General features: G+C 38.5%; 2 protein-coding genes across 3 annotated transcripts in view; one reads left to right on the top strand and one right to left on the bottom strand.

The window, feature by feature from the left end:
* wdr75 (WD repeat domain 75) overlaps positions 1 to 3,187 on the top strand; it is a 29,873-nt gene extending 26,686 nt beyond the window's left edge. Inside the window, exons 18-21 of the mRNA XM_053328478.1 lie at positions 1,118 to 1,177; positions 2,134 to 2,280; positions 2,398 to 2,489; positions 2,821 to 3,187. Of these exons, the coding sequence (XP_053184453.1) occupies positions 1,118 to 1,177; positions 2,134 to 2,280; positions 2,398 to 2,489; positions 2,821 to 3,049 (528 nt within the window). The 3' untranslated portion in view covers positions 3,050 to 3,187. The remainder of the gene's footprint in view (positions 1 to 1,117; positions 1,178 to 2,133; positions 2,281 to 2,397; positions 2,490 to 2,820) is intronic.
* Positions 3,188 to 10,484: 7,297 nt separating this feature from the next.
* slc40a1 (solute carrier family 40 member 1) overlaps positions 10,485 to 26,480 on the bottom strand; it is a 59,361-nt gene continuing 43,365 nt past the window's right edge. Inside the window, exons 2-9 of one of the 2 annotated variants that reach the window (XM_053328706.1) lie at positions 19,946 to 20,280; positions 19,739 to 19,806; positions 18,499 to 18,658; positions 18,052 to 18,167; positions 15,801 to 15,927; positions 15,168 to 15,416; positions 13,801 to 14,448; positions 10,485 to 13,166 (exon numbers count right to left, since the gene is read on the bottom strand). In XM_053328706.1, coding sequence (XP_053184681.1) covers positions 12,850 to 13,166; positions 13,801 to 14,448; positions 15,168 to 15,416; positions 15,801 to 15,927; positions 18,052 to 18,167; positions 18,499 to 18,658; positions 19,739 to 19,806; positions 19,946 to 19,979 — 1,719 coding nt within the window. In that variant the 5' untranslated portion in view covers positions 19,980 to 20,280 and the 3' untranslated portion in view covers positions 10,485 to 12,849. Of the gene's footprint in view, positions 13,167 to 13,800; positions 14,449 to 15,167; positions 15,417 to 15,800; positions 15,928 to 18,051; positions 18,168 to 18,498; positions 18,659 to 19,738; positions 19,807 to 19,945; positions 20,312 to 26,480 lie in introns of those variants that run through there. The other variant, XM_053328705.1, reaches the window with a different exon arrangement.

Below are 26,480 nucleotides of genomic sequence, written 5' to 3'. Positions count from 1 at the left end.
ATAGTTGTTGCTGATCGGAGTCTTGTGTGTTCTTTATTTAGCCAAATTCTTAATCTGTGGTGTTTATTTTTTAGCTTTCTTTCAGGGGAACTATAATCTTTGATGTATTGATCCTCTGATGATCTGATCTGACTGATTAGACTTCCTTTAAAAAGCTTTTAGTCTAAGCTGTGATCTGATGTTTGAGAAAAGCCCCCTCTTTGCTTCACATAAAACTGACTTCTGACACTTTAACTCAGATCTGATGCCATGTTTTCACACTGTCACACTGCTGCTTTTGTTAATTTAAGCAATGATCTGCTGGAAACTTGAACACAGTCATATTTTAACCAGGTTTAATGACGTGAACGAGCCTCTGATGAGAAGATCAAACCCATCTGACCTTTAGTACAAACGAGTTAAACCTAGAAATGGTGCCAAATCTTACATACTACTTCTTCATTTTACATAATTTCATAACTCCTCTTGCTTTTAAATGTTTCTGAATCTTCAAACTATCTAATTATATCCAGGTTTGAATGAAAACACTACAGATTTTCACTGTGGTCTCAGACTTTTGGACCCCTCTGTGTTACTCTGCTGCCCCTCAGGGACAAATAAACTGATAGATCCATTGATTGATTGTAAAAGGGACTTTGCTCCATTGTTACTCTTTTTGTACAGTGTGTGTGTGTGTGTGTGTGTGTCCCTCCTTCCTTCTTTCCTCCCTCCCTTCCATCCTTCCTCCCTTCCTTTCCTTCCTCCCTCCCTCCTTTCCTTCCTTCTTCCTCCCTCCCTCCTACCTTCCTTCTTTTGTCCGTCCGTCCTTCCTTCCTTCCTACCTTCCTTCCTCCCCTCCTTTCCTTCCTCACTCCTTCTTTCTTCCTCCCTCCCATCCTTCCTCCCTCCTTTCCTTCCTTCCGTCTTCCTCCCTTCCTTTCCTTCCTCCCTCCCTCCTTTCCTTCCTTCTTCCTCCCTTCCATCCTTCCTTCCTCCCTCCTTTCCTTCCTCGACTCGAGGACAACAGGAGGGTTAAAGTCTTCTTACACGTGTGTGTGTGTGTGTGTGTGTGTGTGTGTGTGTGTGTGTGTGTGTGTGTGTTGATCTTCTGATTGATTTAAACTCTCTCCTGTTTTAGGACCTCTTGACGTTCACCAGCAAGGCGGAGGAGGAGCGGCTGATGGCGTCCAGCAAACAGGTACGACACAACATAGAAACAAGCATCACATGTAATAATTCATACTACTATTAATAAAACTGGAGGCTAGACTGTCGCCTGTATTCAGCTGATGGAGAAGATTCATTTTAGTTGACTTGGCTAAAGTAACAGGAAGTGTGGTTGCAATGACGCTCTTGTTTTAAAGTGTTTGTTCTCTTTTAATCGAGCCGAGGGAACACGGAGTATCTGCATGTGTCCTCTCTTGTCTCTCCTATCAAATAAAAACATCACTGCTGAAGATTTAACCTCCGTCAAAGCTCTTAAAACTGTTATTAATGTGAGGCGTGACCCTGTTTTATGATCTCTATATATCAACTTACAATGGGCCTTTTGTTATTCGTCATTTTAAACGACGCACAGCTGTTCTTAAATGACTGTTTGGACTCAATTAAAAGCTGGACGTTTCAAAACTTCCTTGATTATAAATGAGGATAAAACCGAGACACTTATTATCGGAGTAAAGAAGAGTTTAGATTTCTCTCCTCTCAGTAACTTTAGATTACTTTTTAACATCCTTGTTTATTTAATCCAGGTAGGAATCATCGTTATGTAACTAAATACTCTAGGTGGAGAGATAGCATCTGGTTACTATGGTTACCACGATTGAAACCTTTTACAAAAGCATACATTTAAAAATTGTGCAACTCTTTAAGTAATAAGTGTTAATAGTAATTAAAGTGTCGTGCAGCCTACCAAAAATTAGCTTTTACATTCCCCTCACTTTTTCAAAATCATGTTTTTTTGTTTTGTACTTTTTATTATTTCTGTTTTGTAAATTATGTTTTATTTTTTATTCTTTAAATATAAATTGGATGCTTTTAACATCAAGCACTTGGCAATTTTTGATGTAAAAAAAAAAAGCACTGTAGAAATACATTACATTACTTTCATTGATTTATATGATTTTTATAATATTTGTATTTTTTATTGTATAGCTCGTGGTCGATGACAGCGTTGCCATGACGCCGTTCTACCTGTTGCTGGGGAAACACCGACAGCAACAAGAGCAAAATCAAGACTCGCTGAGCATCCTGTCTGCTGGGAGAGAGCGTCTCCCTCAGGGCTCCGTCGCCATTAAAGAGGTCAGTACTTTAACCCTTTATGCACTATGTCCACTTTGTGCTCATAACCTGGTTTATTGGATCTTATATTGGTAGTTTTTTTGCAGGTTTTTAACTTTTTTATTTGTTTCTCGACAGCTCCTGCAGACGCCGGCTCACGTCCTGCCCTCCACCTCTTTCCTCTGCTCCATGTTCGTTCAGTCTCTGCTCATCTCGGTCACAGACGACAGGTCAGTTTCTCTCTAAAGCTTCAGAAAGTCAACACGTTACCTCATTTAATATCTCAATATCTGTGGTAGTATGGACAGTGGATAATATGTGCAGCCACAGTGGTTATTTGTTCCCTTTTTTTTACATGGTTTTATTTGAAGGGATTGTTTAATGTTTTTGGTGCTTTACTAACTGCAGGAATTTAGTCTCTCACATGACTCGGCAACTTGATGCTAAAAATGGTGCATGTGGGAAAATATGGAGTTTCTTGTTTATCTCCGAAAATATGCCGAGTCACACTTTAAACTCTTTTTCTTTTTTTCCATATGTGCGCTGTCGTGGGGCCTCCAGAGAGGAAAAACAACACACAGAGGAGGAAATGGAGAGCGAGAAAGAGGAAGAGGATTCAGAGGAGGAAATGGAGTCCAGCACTTCGAGACCGAAGGAGGCGCCGTCAGCTGGAGACCGGGCGGCAGCAGATTCGTCTGAAGCTCCACCTCTGACAAAAGCTCAGGCCAGAGAGCTGAGGAGGGTGAAGAAACTCGACCACAGCTGGCTCAGCAGCGTCCTGGACTGCTAACCATGACTGTGAACAAAAGACAGACACTTTGCAGGGATACAGCGACCATTATGACCATTCACCACAGATTTATTCCCCCTTTTTTTTTTAAAAATGTTTTATTGTGGATGTCATTTGGACTTTTTTGGATTAGAAAACTCATAATGTGTGTCAGCAAATCTGTTCAAATACATCAACTATAATTAAATATTTGATAGTTAAAGTCTTTCACACCAGTATTGTTTTGTTCATGTGGACAAATCTGTATCAATGTGAAATAAAACATTACATTTTTCTCTGTAAAACTGCTTTGTTACATGAGGAAAGTGTTGTAAGCTGCAGTTTAGTTTTTTTTTAAAGTCTTGAAACCACAAACTAGACTCCTGCTTTATGTTTCAGGCTTGTTTCTCTTGTTGTAAATCTCATCCAAACTCCACAGCTGTCTTGCAGACTTTTTTGCAGGTTGTTTTCTCCAGAGTTTGGATTCATTCCTGTTACAGTTTGTCTTCAAGGCCTCCCAGAGCATGTTCAACTAGTCTGACTCTTTTATTTTTTTAGGTTGCCACGCTGACCTCATTTTAGGGTCAATGTATAACCTGAAAAACCTGTATTAGGAAGCTGGTTAGCAGGCAACTCTGTGAACCCTTTTCCAGGTGCAAACATAATGATCCCAGTCAGTGCAGCGGTGCGGCTTATTTACATGTATTTGATATACGTAGGTCTACAGCACAGAGGAATGAGATTATATCTCTTTTTTTTTAAATTGTGTATGTCTTTTGATACACACACAATACTTAGTAGATTAATTCATTGTTACTGAATTAATTCACTTTACATGCCTTTTTGTAGACAACAAGAAAAACACCAAGTGGCACCATATTCAATATTAGAGCTGTAACAATTGTCAATTGATGAATCAAGTCATTTTTCAAGCATTCAGACATTTGCTTGTTTCAGCTTCTAAAATATGATGATTTAATGCTTTTCTTTGTCATACAGGACGGTAGACCTAATTATCTTAAAGGTTTTTGAGCTGTTGGTCAGAGAAAGTAAGATGTAAGAAGACATAATCTTTGACTCCCGGAGCTATTTTCCAGAAGGAACAACTAATTGATTACTCAAAGTAATCAGCAGATAAATTGATAATTAAAATAATCCTCAATTGTTGCCAAAGCAATATAATTACAAGGAATGAAACTATATTGATAAGGACAACCTGACCAATTAGCTGAGCAGCATTAATGGCATGTAGAGCATGTTTTATTAATAGGCAACAGTGAATATTGTATAATGTATATTTTTTCATTTCATTATTTTATAATTGAGTAAATGCAGCATCTGGAGCCTCTAGATAAACATTTAATTAACTTAACCCCCATGTTGTCCTCGTGTCAATTGTGACCCATGCAACAGGTGTTAATTCAAAAATTAGGTATATTTTCTATAAATTAAGTCTATTGGCTTCCAAAAAGTATGTGTAAAACCTGGGGTATGAAGTTGGCGAAAAGTAATTTCTACCTTCTGCTTTATAAAAAGTCAAACCAAACCAGGTCAAGCTTCAAGGTGCACCATTCATAATATGTTATAGTAGAAGAAATAAATATTAATCATTATAAATTTAAAGTGATTTTTAATAGAAGCTTTCTGTTCAGTGTCAAAAGTTCAATTATATCCACTGTGATGCAACATTGAAGAAGTCGAAGGGTGGATTCAGAGTTTTATAGACACATATAATTGTGTAATCACACATTTTTCCACAATATAATAAAAAACATGAGTCTTTCTTTAAGCTGTCGGCCCTTGGTGATTGATTCCTCACCTTTTTTTTTTTTCTTTTTTACACAACCTCGTCGTCTGCCAGAGTCCAAACTAGTTACCCGCGCTTTCTAATGCCACCACTGGATGTTGTAATCAATATAGTTACGTAAGACTGAAAGTTATAAATGGAGATATAAAGAAGACTCTTATTCTCACGCTGTTGTGTAAGGAGGTCAACTACGACACTAGTCTGTTTCTTTCAAAATTTAGATATAAAGGATTAACAAATGCTACATTTAACGTTAACAGCAACTTTTTTATGCCTGGATTTTTTTTGCCCTTCATACTTGATGTTACATCTACGTTCTTGGAAATCTTTAGCGATAAACTTTTCCCCCCTATATGAACAATCAGGAACTTCAAAGTTCACATTGTAAAGTCATGCAAGATTCAGCCGACTCTTGAGTCTTGAGGTCACAAACCTCCCCTCCTCCCTTCCCCCATGCAAGATTCAGCCGACTCTTGAGTCACAAACCTCCCCTCCTCCTTTCCCCCATTTTTAAGTCATGAGTAAGCGGTCTCAGAAGGAGAAGGTCACGTTTTGTTCCCTTGGTTGTATAAGTAAATCCTCTTTCATCTCAGCATTTTTCAGTTCCTTTCTCCATCAGGTGCTGCGGCGCCAGCCACCGAAACTTGTCTCGTTATCGTGATCGTGAAGTTTGGCAAACATCGAGGGTTTTTATTGAAGCTCATGTTCAAACTGGGTTACCCTATATATCCTCATCGCGTCATGAGCTGTTTATCTTTCCATTTTTATTGACTTTATCAGCAAGGATTGTAAAGCAATCTACTTGATGGCTATACTTTCTCTGCAATGTGCAAGCAAAGAAAGACTAAGACACTAATTTGCCTCTTTCTGTACATTTATTCTTGCGCAACAGCAACAAACAGGAGAAAAAACTCAACAAACTCCCTTTTGTTCATTTAATTAAAGTCAACAAAGGCTATGTAAGTCTGAAAATCAGCTTGGAAAACACTCTGCCATGTCCATCTGTTAAATTTGAAGTCGGAGCCAGCAGCCAAATTGCTTAGCTTAGCATAAAGAAATGGAAATGGGGGGGAAACGGCTAGTCTGGCGCTGTCCAAAAATCACAAAACCCACCTGGAAACAACTCTGAATCTCACTCATGTTACTCATGTTATAATCCAGGTGTTTAATCCATAAAAAAAAACCCACATGTTGATGGTTTTTTTCTCCAGCAGGTTATGAGTGGGAGTATTTCCTGGCCGGGTGTGGTGACTTCCTGCAGTCTTTTTGGCATTGAGAGGTTCTCAGAAAGCAACAGAAACACGGCCAAGAAACAGTCAAACATTAGCCACCATAAAACCCACAATGGTGGTTTTATACTTAAGGTTTTTGAATTGGATAAAACAATCAAGCTTTATAGTTGCCGGGAAGCCAAATTGAATTGCCACTGGACGGAGCCAGGCTAGCTGTTTCCCTCCCAGTTTCAGTGTATCTCCCAAAATGTCAAAGGATTCCTTAAATGTGATCTCTCAAACTAAATAAGGTTAGCCTGCTTGCGTCAAACTTGTAACTTCAATCTTAAGAGTATTTATAACATAAATGTTTGCTATATGGATATTTAGTAACATCACTAAACTAGTTCTTATATAAAGATTAGTTATTACTAAATATTTACACCTACTAACTGCCAGGTGGGACTGATGTTGTGACACAGCTAACGTTAGCTTGCTAATATCTGACATTTAAATTGAAGCATCAAAGTAACATGGAATACATTAGATTAGATTAATAATTGTACTTTATTTATCCCACAAAGGAAATTCACATGTTACAGCAGCACACATAAGCGAAAAGATAAAAAAAAAAATGTGTACTATGGAAAAGAAAATGAGCATCCACAACAAAGAAAATGAGTGCTAACCGAGCACGAAATGTAAAACAAGTTCGGAAAGTAAAGTGACCAGAATATAAATAATATTGCACATGATAAACAGTCTGTCTAATATAAAATAAATAGAAATATATATGGTGAGTAGTAGTGTTTAGCTTAACTTAGCATCTGTTACGTTAATCGGCTATTTCTTGAACTTTTCAAACTATTTCTGTAAACTGCTTTCAATTAAAAAACATATTTCACATATTTCTCATGGTATACAGATATAAATAAAACAAATGTCACACCTATGTTCCATAAAAGCTCTTTTACAGTATGCTTCAATTTAAATACTTCAGATATTAGCAAGCTAACGTTAGCTGTGTCAGTTGGTTCGTTTAGCTAGCTAACGCAACAGTCCCAAAAGAGGTAGGAAAGACTTTAAGCACAAACTTAATGATGGATTTACAAACAGCTGGTGTACCTGACTCGTAAAACAGAGCAATGTTTGCCTCTGACTGACCTCCTCTATCAGTGGTATCAGTTAAATATCACCTTTGACTTTACAGTTAAGAGGTTTTCATGGAAACTTCACTTTCAACAGGAACTTGAAGCACAAGGACTCGATGCTACATGGGTAAACATGCTAAATACTCTTTAAGAAAATCTGTCTTTCCTTTAGTGCTCGTTATCTAAGATACTATAGATCTTCCACATCATAACACATATCTACTGTCATTTCCTGTCTGTAGACATTGGACTTTTGCTGTTGTCAGAGGCCTTTTTCTCTCTCTCTTAAGTGAGGAGGGGCCTGAAAAGATGTTGTTTATGACTATTCCTGCTGTCAGAAATCATGTGTCAATGTTTGGATGTGTACAAGTACATAAAACAGGAAGCTAGAGACGTCTATGTATTGTTTAAAGACTGAGTTCGCATTTTCTGTTTTAACCATAGTGGCCACAATTAGGGATCTACTTCAAAATTTTGCAAGGGGTGCAAATGAGCAAATTTCATAGTTCATCTGAAGTTAAAATGAGGCTTCAGTGGGTCTCAGTTAGACAAATCAAGTGGTTATTTTCCAAAGGTAATTTATGATAATGTGTTTTTTATCATGAATTTCACTCTTTGTGTTGTTATTGCTTATTAGCAAGGAAACACTGCCTATAGAAATAAGAGCTAGTGGGAGTTTTATCCTCAAAAGTCAGCAATTTACCAACATTTTTGCACAGAAAAGCGACTTTTTATAGTTTCCCATTAAGTTTATCACAAGTTAAAATGAGGCTTTAGTGGTTTCAGTTAGACAAATGAAATGGTTATTTGCCAAAGGTACAGTGTTTTTAACATGTTTTACACTCTTTGTGTACTTAGCAAGGAAACACTGTCTATAGAAATAAGAGGTAGTGGGAGTTTTATCCTCAAAAGTCAACAATTTACCAACATTACCAACATTTTTGCACAGCAAAGCGACTTTTCACAGTCTCCCATTAAGTTTATCTCAAGTTAAAATAAGGCTTTAGTGGTTTCAGTTAGACAAATAAAATGGTTATTTGACAAAGGTACAGTGTTTTTAACATGTTTTACACTCTTTGTGTAGTTGTTAGCAAGGAAACACTGCCTATAGAAATAAGAGAAAGCAGGAATTTTGTCCTCAAAAGTCAGAAATGGAAGATATTAACATTTTTGCACAGAAAAAGGACTTTTAGTCTCACATTAAGTACATTGAAGTTGCGTAACACAGATTAGGAACTACTGCAGCCACCGATTTACATGAAAGGCACTTAAAATTGAATTTACTCTTATTACTCATATTATTATTAGTGTTGTATTAAATGTGAAACTATTCTTTACAGTGCAAAGATGATTTGTTAACACCGTGTAATGTACCAAACCTAATCTCTAATCTTTAGTCTAAATCTATCCTGTTCTGTGTGCCTTGACCTATTTTTTAAACTGTTGTTCAAAATAGAATCAACTTTATTTTTCTCAGGGTACAAAAATAGAGAAGAGAGCTTGAAATAGTTATACAATTTAACAAGAAACAACTGCTTAATGTTAGTTTAAAAAAAAAAGTATTTTCTAATCCCAACAGAAAAAGCCAAAACAATACAAAGAAAGAAAGAAATAAAGCTGTCTTTGATTAGCAGTGCATTGGTATTTGGTGTTATGTAAATTTCTTAAAGTGGTACTAACGTCTTTTTTTTTTTTGTTAATTGTTGAATGAAGCAGATGATATGGAATAAAATACACAGAAATATAAATCTAGATACATAAAAGTGTTATAATACAAAATCAGCTGGCCACAGATTACACAAGAGTTTCTGGCTGAGACTTTTTTTTTGTCGCTCATAGTCGTGCAAAACCAGGTCACTCTTTGTCTTTTCACCAGGCATGCGAGTCCAGATCATCCAGCTCAGCTTAAAGTCAGTCTGTTTAACGCTGGGCAGCCTGACAAAAAAAAAGAGGGATTCTGGGGGAGGAAATTAGCAGCTAACTCGGCTGTGGTATGTGACCTCACACAGCAGCAGCCGAGCCCGACACCAAGGCCAAGAAACCTAAAAACATAATACACTACTAATAACACACACACACACACACACACACACACACAGAAAAGACTGTACATAGGTGATCGTCAAGGTTTTCTTTATTTAAAGAGACCTCATGCAACACAAGCAGAACCAACGTCCTATTCAATGGAGTGCGATTATATTGACATAAAACTGAATTTGATTTCTCTATGATTTGTTGCTTTTTGTCTATCAAACTACAAAAACACTGATATATATATTTACAGATATATATATTGTCAGATTAAAGCAGTATGATACAGATGCAGGAATTGCCTTTAAACACAAATTAAAAAAAGAAAAATCTTATAAACCTCAATTTGACACAAAATGTTAACACTAAGTATATAAAAACACATAAAAAAGTCAACATTTCCAGACAAACAGTTTGATAACAGTATACACAATATATATATATATATATGTTTTTTTTACATTTTCCAATTGTGTATTTATGTAGGCTTATATTGACTGACAGTTAATGTTATTTACATTAAAAATATATAGTTTATGGCCATGTGAGATATATTCCTGAATCAGCAGACCAACTGTTGTAGAAAAAAAAAAAGAAAAGGCTGGTTTTTGTTCTCTTCATCTCGAGTTTGAGGTGGAAACATGAAAAAGGTCAGCACTTGCAAGACATCTTAACTCAAGTTTTTCAGCTAAAAAAAAAAAAAAAATGGACTACTGTTCTCCTACATCTGCTGTGGTTACTTCGGTTTCCAACTCAAATATTTCTCCTGCACCTTTACTTAAAAACAAAAAAATCTAACATTTCTTTTAAGGGTGTAGCCCAACATGTGTGCGTTTTAACAGCTGACAAGGCTCTTTTACAGTAAGGCTTTAGAGCTGGAGCGGAGGATTAGTTTGGGTAGATCTAGAGAGGAGGTTGTGCAGAGCCAAACTATAACAAAGAACTGATCATCTTACTGTAACTGTAAGCCTGATATCTCTTATTCCTCTGTGCTGCAGGGCTCCATTGTTTCCCAAAACCTACTGAAAACAAATCAATAAGCCACTCTGCTGCATTTTCCTTCACCACCAAAGATTTACAGACACATTAGTTTGTTTAGAAAAGGCTCCAAACGGCTCCGGAGCTCAGTGGCGTCTGCCTTACAAGGAACTACTCTCTGGAGAGTGAAAATGTGATCGGTGTTATTCATCTTTGGAGCTGTTTCTAAACAAACTAATTATAATCTTTGTAATTAAGGATTATGGCGTGGCTTACTGAATAGTTTTTGGACGACAACGGAGGTCTACAGCACAAAGGAAGAAGATATATTAGACTTTCGATACACACACGATACAGTAAATAGAATCAATCCATTGTTGGTTTGGCTCCAAATTTGAGATTTTAACTTTTGAGGCCACTGGATTCTGGATTTGAAGTTCTTCTAGTTATTCAGACTAATCGGTGTCCTATAAAGAGGTTTTATCTTATTATGGCAGCTGGATTCTGGATCCGAAGTTATAGGTTTGTGTCCGAAACACCGCTATCGGCGTGCTATGAGGATTCTCGCAAAATCTCAAGAATCCAGATGCCTCGTAAGGAAAGGAAAAACCGTGACAGACAGACGGTTCTTCAAATCTGAACAATTTCAATGTACGACTTCTCAGATGCTTCAAGTTAAATAAGATTAGTTAATAATGAAAAATATGGAAAATCACAAACTAAATCCCAAACCTTCCCAAAAACAAAAAACAACTTTCATGTAGTAGAAAGCACATTTCTAGACTTGTAGTGTAAAGCCAAATAAGTCAAATCGAACTTGAAAAAATGTTTCCACCTCTGCTGAAGCTTACAGCAGTCAGAATAAAAACCCTGACTCAGTGTGGAGTCTGTTGGCAGCCTGAAGCGGTAAACTGAGATCAGATAAAAGTTGCTGACTAAGCTCCCTGGCTGGCTTCTGGAGGGAATGAAGGGGTGGGGGGGGCATCTGAGGTAAACTTTTGGGGGTTTACTCAAGATTTGCAGTGTTCACTCATGAACATGTGGCGTTAGAGCGTTACAATATGTGCCTTTTTGAACCATAACCCTAACCCTTCCCTCCCCTATTCGACAGTGTCTGAACACCCTACAAGTGATTTAAAGATTGTGCAGTGGGGGGCGAGGACGGGGCAGGAGGGGCAGAAGGGGGGGGTTTAGAGAGGAGTCAGGACTTGTGCAAAAATATTGATCAAAGGCCTGATCATGCATTAGATGTAATGACAGATGTCAATCACTTAAAGTGCCTGTGTAACAACAATCAACGATTGAAAAAAGAAAAAGAAATCAACCTCAAACATTAAAAAAATCACCAAAAAAAAAAAAAAGGCGACAAGAAAAGAAAAAAAGGACGTTATTGATGTAAACTAGACAAAAAAACAAAAATTTAAGTACAATCTCAGAGCGGGTTAGAAATATTCAGATATATTAGGGGGCGTATGGAAGCATTAGTGAACCTACAGTACACAACTACTTATCACCTGATGTATAAAATATATATTTGGAATGCTTCAGACAGACAGAAAATTGGTTTCCCTCACTTCCTTTTTTATGCCACATATTGGAGCTTGACTTTGGTAAATGAGAGAGAGAGCTATTGACAAAGGGTGCATATGATTTTTTTCTCATTCTTCCTTTAGCGTTGCGCAACCTCAACCTCGAGCGTGGCGCAACACAATACTGATGATGCAATTATTATTATATAAAAAACCACCGTCTGCATGTTCCTGAATAGCATACAGCAAACTGCAAAACCCTTATAAGCATATATTAAAGAGACTAGATCCCAGTTTGTGTTTGGTTAAATAAAAATAAAAAAATGTTAAAAAGCATCTTCCGCCCGCTACACACACCCACCATCTAGAGGAGGAAGATACCAACGACCTGCTCGTCATACACGTGTTAGATGTACGCTGACGCGAGGCGATCGAGAGAACAGCTAGCGGACGCAGCTACAGCACCAGTGACGTCGCTGAGTGAGGCAAAAAAAGAACGGGAGCGATGTTCTGTCTTTTAGGATCTCTGACAGTCGTCCCTCAAAGTCTGAATTCAAGCCTCAGCGTCCGCCCTCCCTGCTAATGTTCTCCCTCGTTTGTTTTGTTGTTGTTATTTTTACCCTTCTGTTAGCTGAAGCACCTTTTTTTTAAACAAATCTCAGCTACATCCAGGTTAAGTTAAAGGAGTAGAATATCTTACAGTAACTTTATCCCTTGATTTCTTTAACAGGACTCGTAAATTAGGGTCACGAGCCGAGCCTAGAAGTGATGGATCATCATTTGACAGTACATGCGAATGTAATGAGGAGCCTGATGCATGAATTAAGCTCCTATCTTTCACTCCCAGACTGAGAAAAGTTAGAGAAACCCTGTTTTTTTCTTTTTGGATTCGTTACCTATGACTGTAAGCTTTCTACTCACCTCCTCCTGTCCTGCTGCTGCTGATTAATGCTTCTGTTAATAGCTCTGCATAGCTTGTTAAGTTACCTTTCTCATGGGTTTAATGTTAGCATTAGCAGTCTACCTACAAGCAGTTAGATAAATAAGATGCAGTGGGAAGGGGGGGAGGCTTGAGAAATATATATGTACCCAGGACAGAGTCTCTTTAATGGGGTTAGACGGTGGTAGGAAGTGAGGGGCATTCTTCCGCCTCCACCTTCTGCTCCGGGGAGAAGCAGAGGAAGAGTCGGGCGCCCAGGCTCTTGAAGGCAAACCGAAAGTACATCATGTGACCCATGGCCACGAAGGAGACGGAGATGATGACCAGCAGGCCGAAAGCCTCCGGGTTAGGAGCCAGAATCACCATGATGAAGTGCAGCAGGTCTAAGAGGTAATTCATGGAGTTCTGGACGCCGTTGATCACACCTCGCTCCGACTCGATCACATTCTCCTGGATCAGCTGAGTCACCGTGAGATCAAAAGACCACAGACCTGCAGGAACGGAGATCAACAGTCAGCCCTGATGGTATTTTTACAGCCACATTTTAAAAAACGACTTTAGACCTCAACAGTAGCTATAGGAGGAATTATCAGTCAATATTATTGGCACCAAAGGTTGAAATGATTGTGCTGACGTAGCGGTCAGGTGTGAAATTGCGGACAGTTATGAAAAAGTTGGACCTGTGGACCTGCTGTAGGAAGTCATAACTTGGGAAAATAGCCTTTTTATGAATTGAGAGGAAGTGAAACATGCCAGCAAAGCCTGGACTCAATTCAAGTCCATGTGCTTGCCCGCAATCAATAATCAGTTGAACTTTGGAGCTTCTGCTTTTTTCTTTTTCCAAAACAAAATAATTGTAATAGAGGGCAACAACATCAGGCCATAAAACACCTGCCTAATGTTGATCAAATATGGGGCACAAGTGTCAGGTGGATTAACTTCAATCAACAGCCAAAAAAACTACTATAATCTATTGAGTGGCTGGTTAAATTTGACCCTTCGCCACTCATTTGAATGCTGGACGATGGACAAAAAAGTTAATTTTGCACCCTTAAAGTCTTTGTATTTGGAAACCATCATACCTGTAATAAATATAGACCTTACAGTAAGGCTTTAGTTACTCACCAATTCTAGCAGCAATGACGCCAGCAAACAGCAGACTAACAGACATGTAGGACTGCAGGGGTGGCAGCTCTTCAGCCGGGGAGGGGGTTGTTGGAGTAGTGATGTTGCCTCCGGTGAGAATACTGGTGAGGCTGTGGTCGGCCTCGGGCAGCGTCGTCTCCCCGATCAGGTGGGTGTAAAGGTCCTGGAAGGGCGACACACTGAGGTCGAAGGGGCTTCCGGGAGCGAAGACGGACACGACGCACAGGACGAGGCAGGAGAGCTGGGCGATGCCTGAGATGAAGCCGGTGCGGATGAGGCCGCACTTCTTGCGGACCCACGTGAAGGCGACGGTGCCGCAGATGCCCGAAATAGCCGAGGCGCCCATCAGCAGGCTGAGGACGGAGCCGTTGAGACCCTGCGTGTAGGCGTAGCCCGTGGTGATGCAGTCGAAGCCCAGCACTGTCATGTAGAGGAAGGCCAGGGACAAGCCGGCGAAGAAGATGTTCTGGTTGTAGTAGGCGACCCAGCCGGCCTTCAAGGTGCGGAGAGGTTCAGATATCTGGTAGCAACAACCCTGCTGTTTGGGGGAGTCGGACTTGGCAACCACTGCGGCTTCATTCATCAGAGGCTGAGACGAATCCTCGGGACTCTGACCGCTCTCCACCTCTGGAAAATGAAAGAAAGGATGAAGAGGTTTGATTATAGTCAGTTTGGATCTTCACACAGAACAAAACTCCCCAAATTAAATCAATGAGTTGACTGATTAGTACCGAAAATTAATCTTTTATAGGACTGTTCAATCAATCGATTAGTTGACTGACAGAAAATGAATGTGCTCAACTTTTCTGATAATGGAAAAATCATTTCAGTCATTTTTAAAGCACAACTCTTCCTTATTTCAGCTTCTCATACATTGCAGTTTTTCTTAATTGATTTGAGTTTTTGGCAAACTGAAGATAACCATAACCATCTTCACACAGACCAAAACTCTCCAAAACTAAACCAATTATTTGACTGATTGGTACCAAAAAACCTTCTACCAGTGAATCCATTAATTGATAGAGTAGTAGAAAATGAATCTGTTGTTTTTAAAATGAAATAATCCTGGTTTCAGCTTCTTATATATGAGACAATTAGCAATTTTTCTTGACTGATTTGAGTTGGGGTTTTTTTTTTTTATATATTTTGGGGGGTATTTTTGCCTTTATAAGTAAGTTAGTGGCAGAGCGTTGCGTATACATGGCACGTGCTGTAACCACTCGGCTAACAGGGCACTCCAACTTTTTGGCAAACTAAAAACAACCATGACCTCATTTATCTAATTGATTAATTGCGTTGACAGATAACACAGATGATTATTAGTTATAATCTGAACTCTCACACACCTTTCGGGTGGCTGAGCTGTTTGAGCTCCTGCTGCTGCTGCTCCTTTTGTCCGGCTTTCACGGCCAACGCCGGCGTCTTCTGGTAGACCTTCCACAGCAGCGCGTACTCCACGCACATGGAGCACAGGTTCCAGCCGGAGATGAAGCCGCAGCCGACGAAATGGGAGCCGAAAGCCATGATCTGACCCACCAGCATGGGAGCCAGGATGTTGGTCAGCTGGTCGATAATCCGAACTGTGGCGTTCATGTCTGTTAGAGAGCGGGAGAGAGGAGAGGAAGGGCAGCGAGGTCAATATTGACAGTTTCTTCATAACTGATATAGTGCTGATTGATATGAAAGGAAAAAGTTAGGTAGCTCTTTTTACACTTTTATAGGTTTTACATCCAGGTTTTTACTCGCAATGATGTCACTACTACTGGTCATCAAGTTCATAAGTGCTGGGAATGACTGGCACCACATGAGCAAATCTTTTAAATAGCTTATAACAATCAGCAGAAAAACCTCAGGGACATAAAAAAGTAAAAACAAGAGCGACTGAGTCAGCATCCAGGGCTCAAAGTCCGACACACTGGACAGATCTGATAACGGGTCACGTGAGCCCCACATCGGATGATAAGCTAAGAAACACTGACCTGCCAACCTGCTGCTGTCCTGGCCGGCAACGACCACCACCCAGTCCCTCTGGATGGTGATGGAGGTCGCTGTGCTGGCCAGGTTGGCGATGTTGGCGACGGTGATCACCAGAATGTAGCAGGTGGTCTGAAAAGATAAGAAAGAAAAAAAAATGTTTAGATTCATATTATCTTATTAATCTATCTTGTGTCATTAAAGTCATAAAACATTAATTTAAAACAGTTCAACCAAACAGAGATTGAAGAGAGGCTCAAAAGTGTGAAAGTATTCAATATTTCACCAGAAAAACAAGTTAAATTTGAGAAAAGTCTAAAAAAAAAACTGATGCTGAAGTTTTCTTTCTCCTGTTTAATCATCTTGTGGCTATCCACAGCTGAAAATAGTCCAAAATAAATCCACTTTTCACTCCTGTTTCAGCATTGTTTCCTGAAAAAAACTCCCATAAAACTACATATGTGTGAGCTGTTGTTACTAAAATGAAGCTTTAGGGTGTGAGACACAGGCAGGGCTGCAGCTGATGATCATTTTCATTATTGAGTCATTGTTTAATAGTTTGTTTCTAAAGTGACTTAGAGTTGTTTCTCATTTTGATATTCAGTATATCTCATTGTAAGACAGTTCAGAAGCTGCAGCTAATAAATATTTGTGCATTTCACGCTCAATAACTTCATTAATTAAACGACTATCACTTCATTTTCATTTGGGCCTAATGGACTAATTACTACAGCATGAGACACTGGTTTGGTCTTTTTCATTGGATTTGTTGAGTGTGAGGAATATACGGAATAACAGCAGTGATATCCTTTATTAAGATATACTGTAATTGCATCTATTTATACTTTTATTTTGTCACTTTTGGTTATTTTTATCATTTTAATTTAAAGTATAGCAAGCAACACTGAAATATTTGTTACAGATTTCTCAACAACCAAAGCCTGAGTGTTAAAACTAAAGACATTCATTCATTAAAAAAAGTAACTGTGCTTAAATGAAAGAGCGTGAGCACTAATGTAATACTCCACATGTGACCTCAATCACAGCAGCAGCAATATAGAGAAAGAGAGAGAGAGAGAGAGAGAGAGAGAAAAGGAAAGAGGGGAACCAACTGCATATTTAGTTTGGGAATGTCTCAGTTATGAAACACTGGCACTCTGTTTGCTGATGTATATGCATATTAAAAAAACACAGCTGCTCTGACAGAATAGCAGCAGAAAAAATGCCTCAACAGGCTGTGCTACATTTCTCTCTCTCTCTCTCTCTCTCTCTCTCTCTCTCTCTCTCTCTCCTTCTCTCTCTCTCCTTCTTTCTCGTCATGTGACCGGTCTCCAACAACCTGCTGACTGCACAGCCTTCAACCAGACACTCAATCTCCTGTTTTACCAACTTCTCTCCCTCTCTCTCTCTTTCTCCACCACCACCTCCACACACCAACCCTCTAAACCTGCTCACATGGTAAACCCCCCCCCCCCCCTTCCCCCCTTCCCCCCCTTCCCCTCCTCTCCCTCTCTCTCACTGGAAATCCAAAAAGGCGGCCAACGAATGCAAGAGGAGGAGACATCAATTTCACCCCCTCCCCTCCACCCCAAACAGAAACACTGTTGTGTTTTAACCCGATATCCCCCCCCCCCCCCCTCCCCTCCGAACAGCCTCCAAGTGACGGAGGAGAAGGAGAAACCTCTCAGGCTGAGGTCAGATGCAGAATCAAGTCCAAGCTGTCATGAAGCCGCATAGCTGGGACGAGTGTAAACAAGCCTCGGGCCGCGCTAACATTGTTTTTCAGCATGTTGAGTGTGTGAGTGTCTGTGTAATTACTTCTCATGCTTTGGCGTCCTCGTGATAAAGAGAATGCAACTGTTTTCAAGTTCAGAAGTGAGTTATTGTAGCTGCAGGAAAAGTTATGTTTGCTGAAGTCGTGAAATGTAATATTTAAAATCAGCTTAGATACGTAAAGAAAATTCAGCAGGTTACAGAAGCAAGTCAAAGGTCTTCTGGGTGTTAATAACCCTCATTACATCTTCTGTAAAAGCTGCTCATAAATCACACTGACGTGGAGGTTCATATCAGTAAAAGAAGTTAAGTATCCTGGAGTCAGGAGATTTGAACTTGAGGGGAAAAGGCTAAAAAAAAACCTGCCTCTCAGTGTCCATCAGATCATGTTGAAACAGCGAGACAGCACAGAGAGAGAGAGAGGGAGAGAGAGAGAGAGAGAGAGAGAGAGGAGGGGAGGTGGGGGGGCTAGAGAGATCTTACCAGAACCCATCCATTGTAAAGCTCCACAAGCTGTTCTTTGAAATGGAAAACAACCATCAGGAGGATCCCGCACACGATGACACAACTGTTCTGGACGAGCAGGGAAGTCTGGGCCACTGTGGAAACACCACGAGCAGAGAGAGAGAGAGAGAGAGATTGAATGAGAGAGAGACAGATTGAATGAGAGAGAGACAGAGAGAGAGAGAGCAGAATTAGGGACACAAGTCTGACCAAAGACAACAGATTTCTGTCTGATGAGTTAGTTCATTATCCACAAAGTCTCCCGCTCTCTACTATTACACTGTCTTTGCCAAATTCCTCTGGATAAACACGCCACAAGAGGTGCATTTAACTGTGAGGACAACACATGACAATACCTGACTGACTGACTGACTGACACTCTTCTCACTCAAGTAACCTCCTTAAAAAAAAGTTTATTTCACTCACCTTTAAGTCTGGGGTTTCTGTCCACCCAGTCACCGATGATTGCCCCCAGCAGCAGCACGGAGCCCGCCACCACCAGTCCGTACACGGCCGTGAGCAACAAGCTGTTTCCATACAGCTCCACCAAGAAAACAGCGACAGCAAAGTTCCACATTCGGTCACCCTGCGAATTGTGAAAGTGAAAAGTGTCATTATTTAAAAAAGCAAGATCGGGGGAAATACACAGTTTTGGATGCTGCAATACTACTACTACTACTACAACTACTTCTTCTTCTACTACTACTAATAATAATAATAATAGTCCTTGTTGCGTTCAAGGTTTTTAAAAAAAAACCCAACACCTTTTTAGGCATGTGGGCTATTTCTAAAGACCAGTATTGTGTGGTGAGCGTCTACACAAGGAAAACATGTCATTTTTGTCTTGTCATGACGCTAATAATAATGCATAATGTAACAATAACACCAAATACAGCCACATAATCATCACCATGAAACAAAGCATGTCCAAATATATGATTGTCTGTCATATATTATGTATCAGGTACATTTGAATCAAACAGCCATAAGAGCAATTATGCAACTTAATACCTTCACAATATCCACCTGACTTTACAGTAATGTACAGTAAGTAACATATTATATCTATTTTTTACATATTATTGTAGTTAAGTTGGTTAATTTGTGTGTATTTTTTTGTTTTGCCTCTATTTAAATAAAGTGGCAGCTGTATCTTTAATTCTAACATCCATAGGATCTACTTGACTTACACTAATGTATAGTAAATAACATATTATAGTTAAGTTTATATCTTTAGTCTCTATTTCTATTTCATATATATTGTTATATTTAAGTTATTTGTATGTATTTTACCTATATCACTGATTTCTTTTATTTCTATTTCTATCAAGTAGCAGCTGTATATTTAATTTTAACAATAATATGAGTAATTATGCACCTTAATACCTTCATAATACCCATTTGACTTACACTAATGTACTGTATCTTCTATTATAGCATATTAATAACATTATAATTACATATTTAGTGTCTATTTGTATTATTATATTAGCCATATATAGCCAATTTGAGTGTATTGCACCCACCTGACAGTTTTGTTTGTTTTGTTTCTATTTATATCAAGTAGCAGCTGTAATTTAACCTCTTTGATTTCCCATTGAGGTCAATCTCTCCCTATCTATCTCTCCAAATACAATAATAAAGACAGATGTAATGTGTCACTCACCCATGTTGACAGTGCATGTCCCATATAAATAAGGAATTTCGCCGATGTGAAGAAATCTCGGATGGATTCTGTTAAAAAAATAAAACAACCATATGTATCTGTCAGTATTTATATCCCCTCTGATTTGCAGGATTCTCCACATGGAAAAATCATTCAGCTATTTCTCCTGCGATAAATAAATTAATCAATTTAAAAGAAGCGACCTACCAAAGCATGTCTTCTTAGCTCCAGTGTTATCCATTTTTAAAAAGCTGTCCAGTAAAAATGCACAAATAACTAGAATATTTCTGCTTGCTTGCTTTAACGCTGCTGTCTAGTCTTTTGTAATGTACGTTAAAAAAAAAATATGAGTGGGGGTCGAGTCAGAAAAAAAACCTGCTTAGACCGACACAAAAAAACAACAAAAAAACGACGTTTCTCCCCGTTTCTCCCCTCCAAACTTAGCTATCACTGTAGCTGAAGTTGGAAAGAAATATTCTATAAGAAAAACGGGGTAAGGGTCTCCCAAAAAAAAGATGAAGATGAGGAGGAGGAAGAAGCCCCTTCTGCTGCTGCTGCTGCTGCTACTCTGTTGCGCGGCTGCGGCTGCTCGGCTTCACTGTTGCTCTGTGTTTACGTTCCGCCTCCTTTATATACTGCGCATGCGTCACGTGACCCGGCCACTATTTACATTGTGCCCAAAAAAACAAATGTGGTTGGTCCTCCCACTGCCAAAAAAAAAAAAAAAAAAAAAAGGAGAAGAAACATACCTATACATGAAGGTATAAAGGTGTGACTGAAGTGTATTTTATTTATTTAAGATTCCTTTATTTGCATTAGAGCAGCAATAAAGAACAATGAATAATAAGTACAAAGTACAATAAGAACAATAATAGTAAAAATATGTTATAAGAATAATAATCGTGACATTATTGAGTGGTAATATATACCAGAGGTGATATTCTTATTGCATAGATTAAAGTGATATAAGTGTATATGTATATTATATGAATATTGCCATTGTGGGATTAATAAAGGAATATTTTATTTAGTATTTTTATTTTTATTTCATTTTTTAATGCATTTTATTTTTATTTTTTTTAATGTATTTTATTTTTATTTCTATTTTATTTTTTATTTTATTTTATTTTTATTTTTATTTTTATTTTTATTTTTATTTTTATTTATTTTATTTATTTATTTTAATTTTATGTTATTGTTTTTATCTTTCTATTTTATACTTGTGTATCTTTTTATTGTGCTTCTATTGTGTAATCTATTTATTGTGTTTCATCTTGTTGTTGCAGCACTTTGGAAAACCTCGTGTTTGTTAAAATCGTGCTATATAAATAAAGTGGATTGGAGCTAATAATAAATTAGTAATAAATACTTTAATTATGACTTTATTTCAGTCCAGATTAAAGACAGAACAATACTAATATATATGTATAATTGTCCCTTAAAACATACATTTTTAACAGTGAGTCTTTTCTGGTTTTAATCGTGTTTTTAAGTGTCATATAATTGATTTTATCTCCTTTAAATATAATTTATGGTCTATTCTTTATGGAAGCTCATTTCTGCTAAGGTGATGAAAAATCAAATGATGTAGTTAAGTCATTAAAATGTGAAACTATCTCAAAATAATGACTTAATATCTCAAAATAATGACTTAATAACTCAATATAATATCTGAAAATAATGATTTAGTAGAAAGTTCATCCATCTGCCATAAGTTAATGCATTATCAGATTATTTTTTTTCTCTTTCAGATGGGGGTCCGTGGTTTAATTTGTCTCAGTTTAAGGATCCTTGATTTGAAAAAGGTTTGAGAGCCTCTGTTTCCAGTCATATTCTCATGGCATCATTATAAGCTACTTGAAGTTTTAGTATTTTGGCCACTAGTGGGCAGTATTGAGTAGAGAACAGATGCTTCTCTATCTGCACACATACTAAACCTGCATGAGATAATGTTTTCCTGTGCATTTATCATGAATTAACTATAATTTGAATTCACTTTTTTTCTTTTCTGTGTCTCTCATCGACCCGTTTAGCTTTAAATTACAATCTAAATCTGCTCTTCAATTAAAGTGCCCTCTTTTTTTTGAGTTACTCAAGTTTCCTACAGGCTTAAAGATCCTGTCTAGACATGTTTTTAGATGTATATAAAACATTTGAGTCATACGTTTGCTTGTTTCTGATGTAAGTTTTCCACAAAAACATGGTTCAATTATCTTAAAGTCCTTAAAATTACATCTACTCCTCCCTCATTAAAAAAAAAAAAATCCAAAATCTATAAACATGCATATAGATGTTTGTTCCTGTTATCTCCTAAACTTCATTCATAAAGTCCATTTGTGACCTGCAGGCTTCAAGTTCATAAATGAAAATGTCAGGATCAGGATCGGCGTCTAAAACTATTTGTGATGTCACACTCAAATCCTGCTCGTATAAAGGACCGCCTCTTAAAAATCGGATTTTCAATGAGCTCATAGAAAATTTCCACTTTCAGCAGATTAATATTAAAACAAAGTCTGAACATACATCATTCTGCACGGTGAAGCTCAAACATCCAACTGAAAGAAACAAGAAGAAAAAGTCTAGTATTATTAATTATTATTAACCCTCCTGGAGGGTTCAAGGAAGGAAAGGAGGGGGGAAGGAAGGATGGAAGGGAGGAAGGAGGAAGGAAAAGAGGGAGGGAGGAAGAAAGAAGGAAAGGAGGGAGGGAGGAAGAGGGAAGGAAAGGAGGGAAGGATGGAAGGGAGGAAGGATGGAAGGAAGGAAAGGAGGAAGGAAGGATGGAAGGGAGGAAGGAGGAAGGAAGGATGGAAGGGAGGAAGGAGGAAGGAAGGATGGAAGGGAGGAAGAAGGAAAGTAGGAGGGAAGGAAGGAAGGAAGGAAGGAAGGAAGGAAGGAAGGAAGGTAGGGGGGAGGGAGGGAGGGAGGAAAGAAGGAAGGAGGGAGGAAGGAAGGAAGGATGGAATTGAGGAAGAAAGAAGGAGGAAGGAGGGAGGGAGGGAGGGAGAAAGGAAGGGAGGAAAGAAGGCACAATCAAAACAGACGGATCAATTTGACCCGGGAAGACGACACAAAGGTTAAAGTAGGTCAAATAATCGTGTTTAAAGATCCAATTTCAAGTCTTATAATCAGTTTGTTTCTCAGGTAGAAGATATATTGATGTAAAAATGGATGTAATAGTTTTTATTATGCAGAAAACTTGAAACACCATGAGTATTATTATTTTATTATTATTACTGATGCATTAATGTGTACGCAGCATTTTAATATTGCAGCTGGTGAAGCTGATTTTAACTCTATTATATATTATGTTATATCCTAATCTATAATAGTAGTAATAATAGTTGTTAGATGTAAGGAGGGCAGTAAAAAGGACATTATTTCCCTTTTATAGTTTAGTTTAAAGTAACATGAAATCAGTGGTGGAAGAATACATCAATGTTTTACTTAAGTAGAAATATCACAATGTAAAAATACTCATAATTCAAAATGATTACTCAAGTGCAAAAGTATTATATAGTAGTAAAATTAACTTCAAATATCAAAAGTTAAAGCATTCATAATGCAGAACGGCCCCTTTCATGAGTGTTATAGTGTTATTGACTATGCATACATGCCTATATCGTGCCAGTTTTCATATATGTATCTCAAAATACTACTAAATGAAGTTCAATACCTGAGTAAATGTATTGTTGTTGTGCTCAAGTCAAGGAAGGAAGGACGGAAGGAAGGAAGGAAGGAAGGAAGGAAGGAAGGAACAAAATGAGGAAGGGAGGAAAGGAGGAAAGAAGGAAGGAAGAAAGGGAGGAAAAGAGGGAGGAAGGAAGGAACGAAGGAAGGAAGGAAGGGAGGAAAAGAGGGAGGAAGGAAGGAACGAAGGAAGGAAGGAAGGGAGGAAAAGAGGGAGGAAGGAAGGGACGGAGGAAGGAAGGGAGGAAAGAGGAAGGAAGTGAGAAAAAAGGAAATGAGGAAGGAAGGAAGTAACGAAGTAAGGAAGGAAGGAGGAAAAGAGGAAAGAAGTAAGGAGAGGAAAGACGGAATGAGGAAGGAAGGAGAGAAGGAAGGAAGGAGAGAAGGAAGGAAGGAAGGAACAGTCAAAAGACATAGGGTCAATTTGACCCGGGAGCACAACGGGAGGGTTAAATGTAAACTACATGTACAATAACTTTAACTGTTAGATAAATGCAGCTGTGAATACCTCAAAATACTACAAAATAAGTACAATACTTTAATAAATGTAAAGTTTTTGTTCACTATGGACTGATTATACTAATATGTGACATTTATAAGTTTCATATTATCTTTCACAGGTTGAAGGAAATCAGGTTATATGAAGTCAGATTTACACCAAAACCGTGTTAAAGTTTAAATAAATAGTGTTAAACTCGCCAATATTATGTTAGATGTGTATTTGTATTGTGTTGTATTTTAGATCCACACACTTTGATGATATATAAACTCATATTCTGCACTTTCTATTTATATTTACATTCATATATACATTGAGTTTGAGAAATATTGAAGCAACAAAAAAAAAGAAGAAGAAGAAACTAAAGAAATGAGCATATCGATTGCAACAGTTAGAGATAAGCCCGAGCTCTCGTGTCCACGTGAAATAACACACAAGTTAAAACCTGAACATTTTGACTGTATTTTGTGTGTGTGTGTGTGTGTGTGTGTGTGTGTGTGTGTGTGTGTGTGTGTCAGGGATCGCTCACATCATACTGCCTTGACCTGTTTACCAAGAACCCGACAACCTGTTGCAATCCAACTTAGTGGTGAACAAAGACAAATTGTGTACAAAGCACACAGCTGGATGACTTGCATTTGTTCACCTATGTCAACAGAGAGCAGGACGGCAGCAGCTATAATTACCGGCTGCAGAGATGAAGAGCTGCAAGAGAGTAATAACAACACTGTGAGCGAATACGTTTTTAATTTTACACCCTGTATGTCTGTGTGTGTGTGTGTGTGTGTGTGTGTGTGTGTGTGTGTGTGTGTGTGTGTGTGTGTGTGTGTGTGTGTGTTTTGATGCACAATGAACTATAAACTGAAACCTCACGTCTGCTGGCTGAGTGATGAATACACACAGGCCTCTACTACAGCACTCCTGTTTGATTTATTATGTCATTGGCAATTTGTGACAGTTTAATTTCCTTTTTTTTAATACTCTTTATCAATTATTATTATTATTTTGTATTATTGAATCTTTTTTCAATAAGATTTGGTCACAAAAAACTTAAATAAACACCAAAACACATTAGAATACACTGTAAAAAATGCACACTCACCAAAAAAACCACTGTAAAAAATGTATGACAATTTAATTTACTTTAAAAAAGAAATATTTTTCAGTTATTATTATTATTATTTTGGATCATTAAATCTTTTTTCAATTACATTTGGTCACAAAGCACATTACCACAGCACAAAACCCCAAAACACATTACAGTACACTGTAAAAAATGCACACTCACAAAAAAAAACACTGTAAAAAAATCACAAAAAATATTTAAAAAAACTATTAAAAACACGTCAATAAACAAAAAAAACTATAAATAACACAAACAACACTGTAAAAAAAAACCCAACTTATATTTTTTGACATTACCAGTAGGTTTCTAACAACTAGTAATGTCAAGCTGTTGTCGTTGGAAGAGTTCATGGTGAGCCAAGATGGACAGCGATTGAGTGATGTTTCGCCCGTTTTGTGGCAAACACATGAGCTGCTTAACGTGGTTTAGTTTTTCGTGTGGTCGGTCTTTAGAGTTTTTAAATGACATGGACCAGACGGACGGACCAAGCGCACAGGGGACATCACTCGATCGCTGTCCATCTTGGCTCACCATGAACTCTACCGACGACAACAACAGCTCATATTGCTGATACTGAATTAACCTTTGTGTCGCCCTCCCGGGTCAAATTGACCCCATTTGTTTTGACTGTTTCTTCTTTCCTTCCTTCCTCCTTTCCTTCCTTCTGTCTTTCCTTCCTTCCTTCCTTCTTCCTCCCTCTCTCCTTTCCTTCCTTCCTTCCTTCCTTCCTTCCTCCCTCCCTCCTTTCCTTCCTTCCTTCCTTCCTCCCTCCCTCCTTTCCTTCCTTCCTTCCTCCCTTCCTCCCTTCCTCCCTCCCTCCTGTCCTTCCTTCCTTCTTCCCTTCCTTCATCCATCCTTCCCTTCCTTCCCTCCTTCCTCCCCTCCTCCTTTCCTTCCTTCCTTCCTCCCTTCTTTCCTTCCTTCCTTCCTTCCTTCCTTCTTCCTCCCTTCCTTCCTTCTTCCTTCCTTCCCTCCTTCCTCCCTCCCTCCTTTCCTTCCTTCTTCCTCCCTTCCCTCCTTCCTTCCTCTCTTCCTTTCCCCTTCCCTCCTTCCTCCCTTCATCCATCCTTTCCTTCCTTCCCTCTTTCCCTTCCTTCTTCCTCCCTTCTTTCCTCCCTCTCTTCCCTCCTTCTTTCCTCCTTCCTCCCTCCCTTCCTCCCTTCCTCCCTTCCTTGACTCGAGGACAACAGGAGGGTTCATTTCACTTCAGCTGACATAAAACTCAAAAGCTTTATTTGATCATCTTTGCCGTTGATCCCATCGATTAAATGGATTATAGAAGGAATGGAGTCCTATAAATAGCACGTAGGGGGCTTGATGCTGAAGTAGTGATGCAGCACGGAGTCATCAGAGATTTGATGATAATAAAAAGTGAAATACCTGGATAATAGTTGAGCTCAGAGTGATGATCAAACTGGCCGTCAGAT

This window comes from Scomber japonicus, chromosome 11 (assembly GCF_027409825.1).
Source record: "Scomber japonicus isolate fScoJap1 chromosome 11, fScoJap1.pri, whole genome shotgun sequence".
NCBI lineage: Eukaryota > Metazoa > Chordata > Actinopteri > Scombriformes > Scombridae > Scomber > Scomber japonicus.
This window is presented reverse-complemented; position numbering and strand designations above follow the sequence as displayed.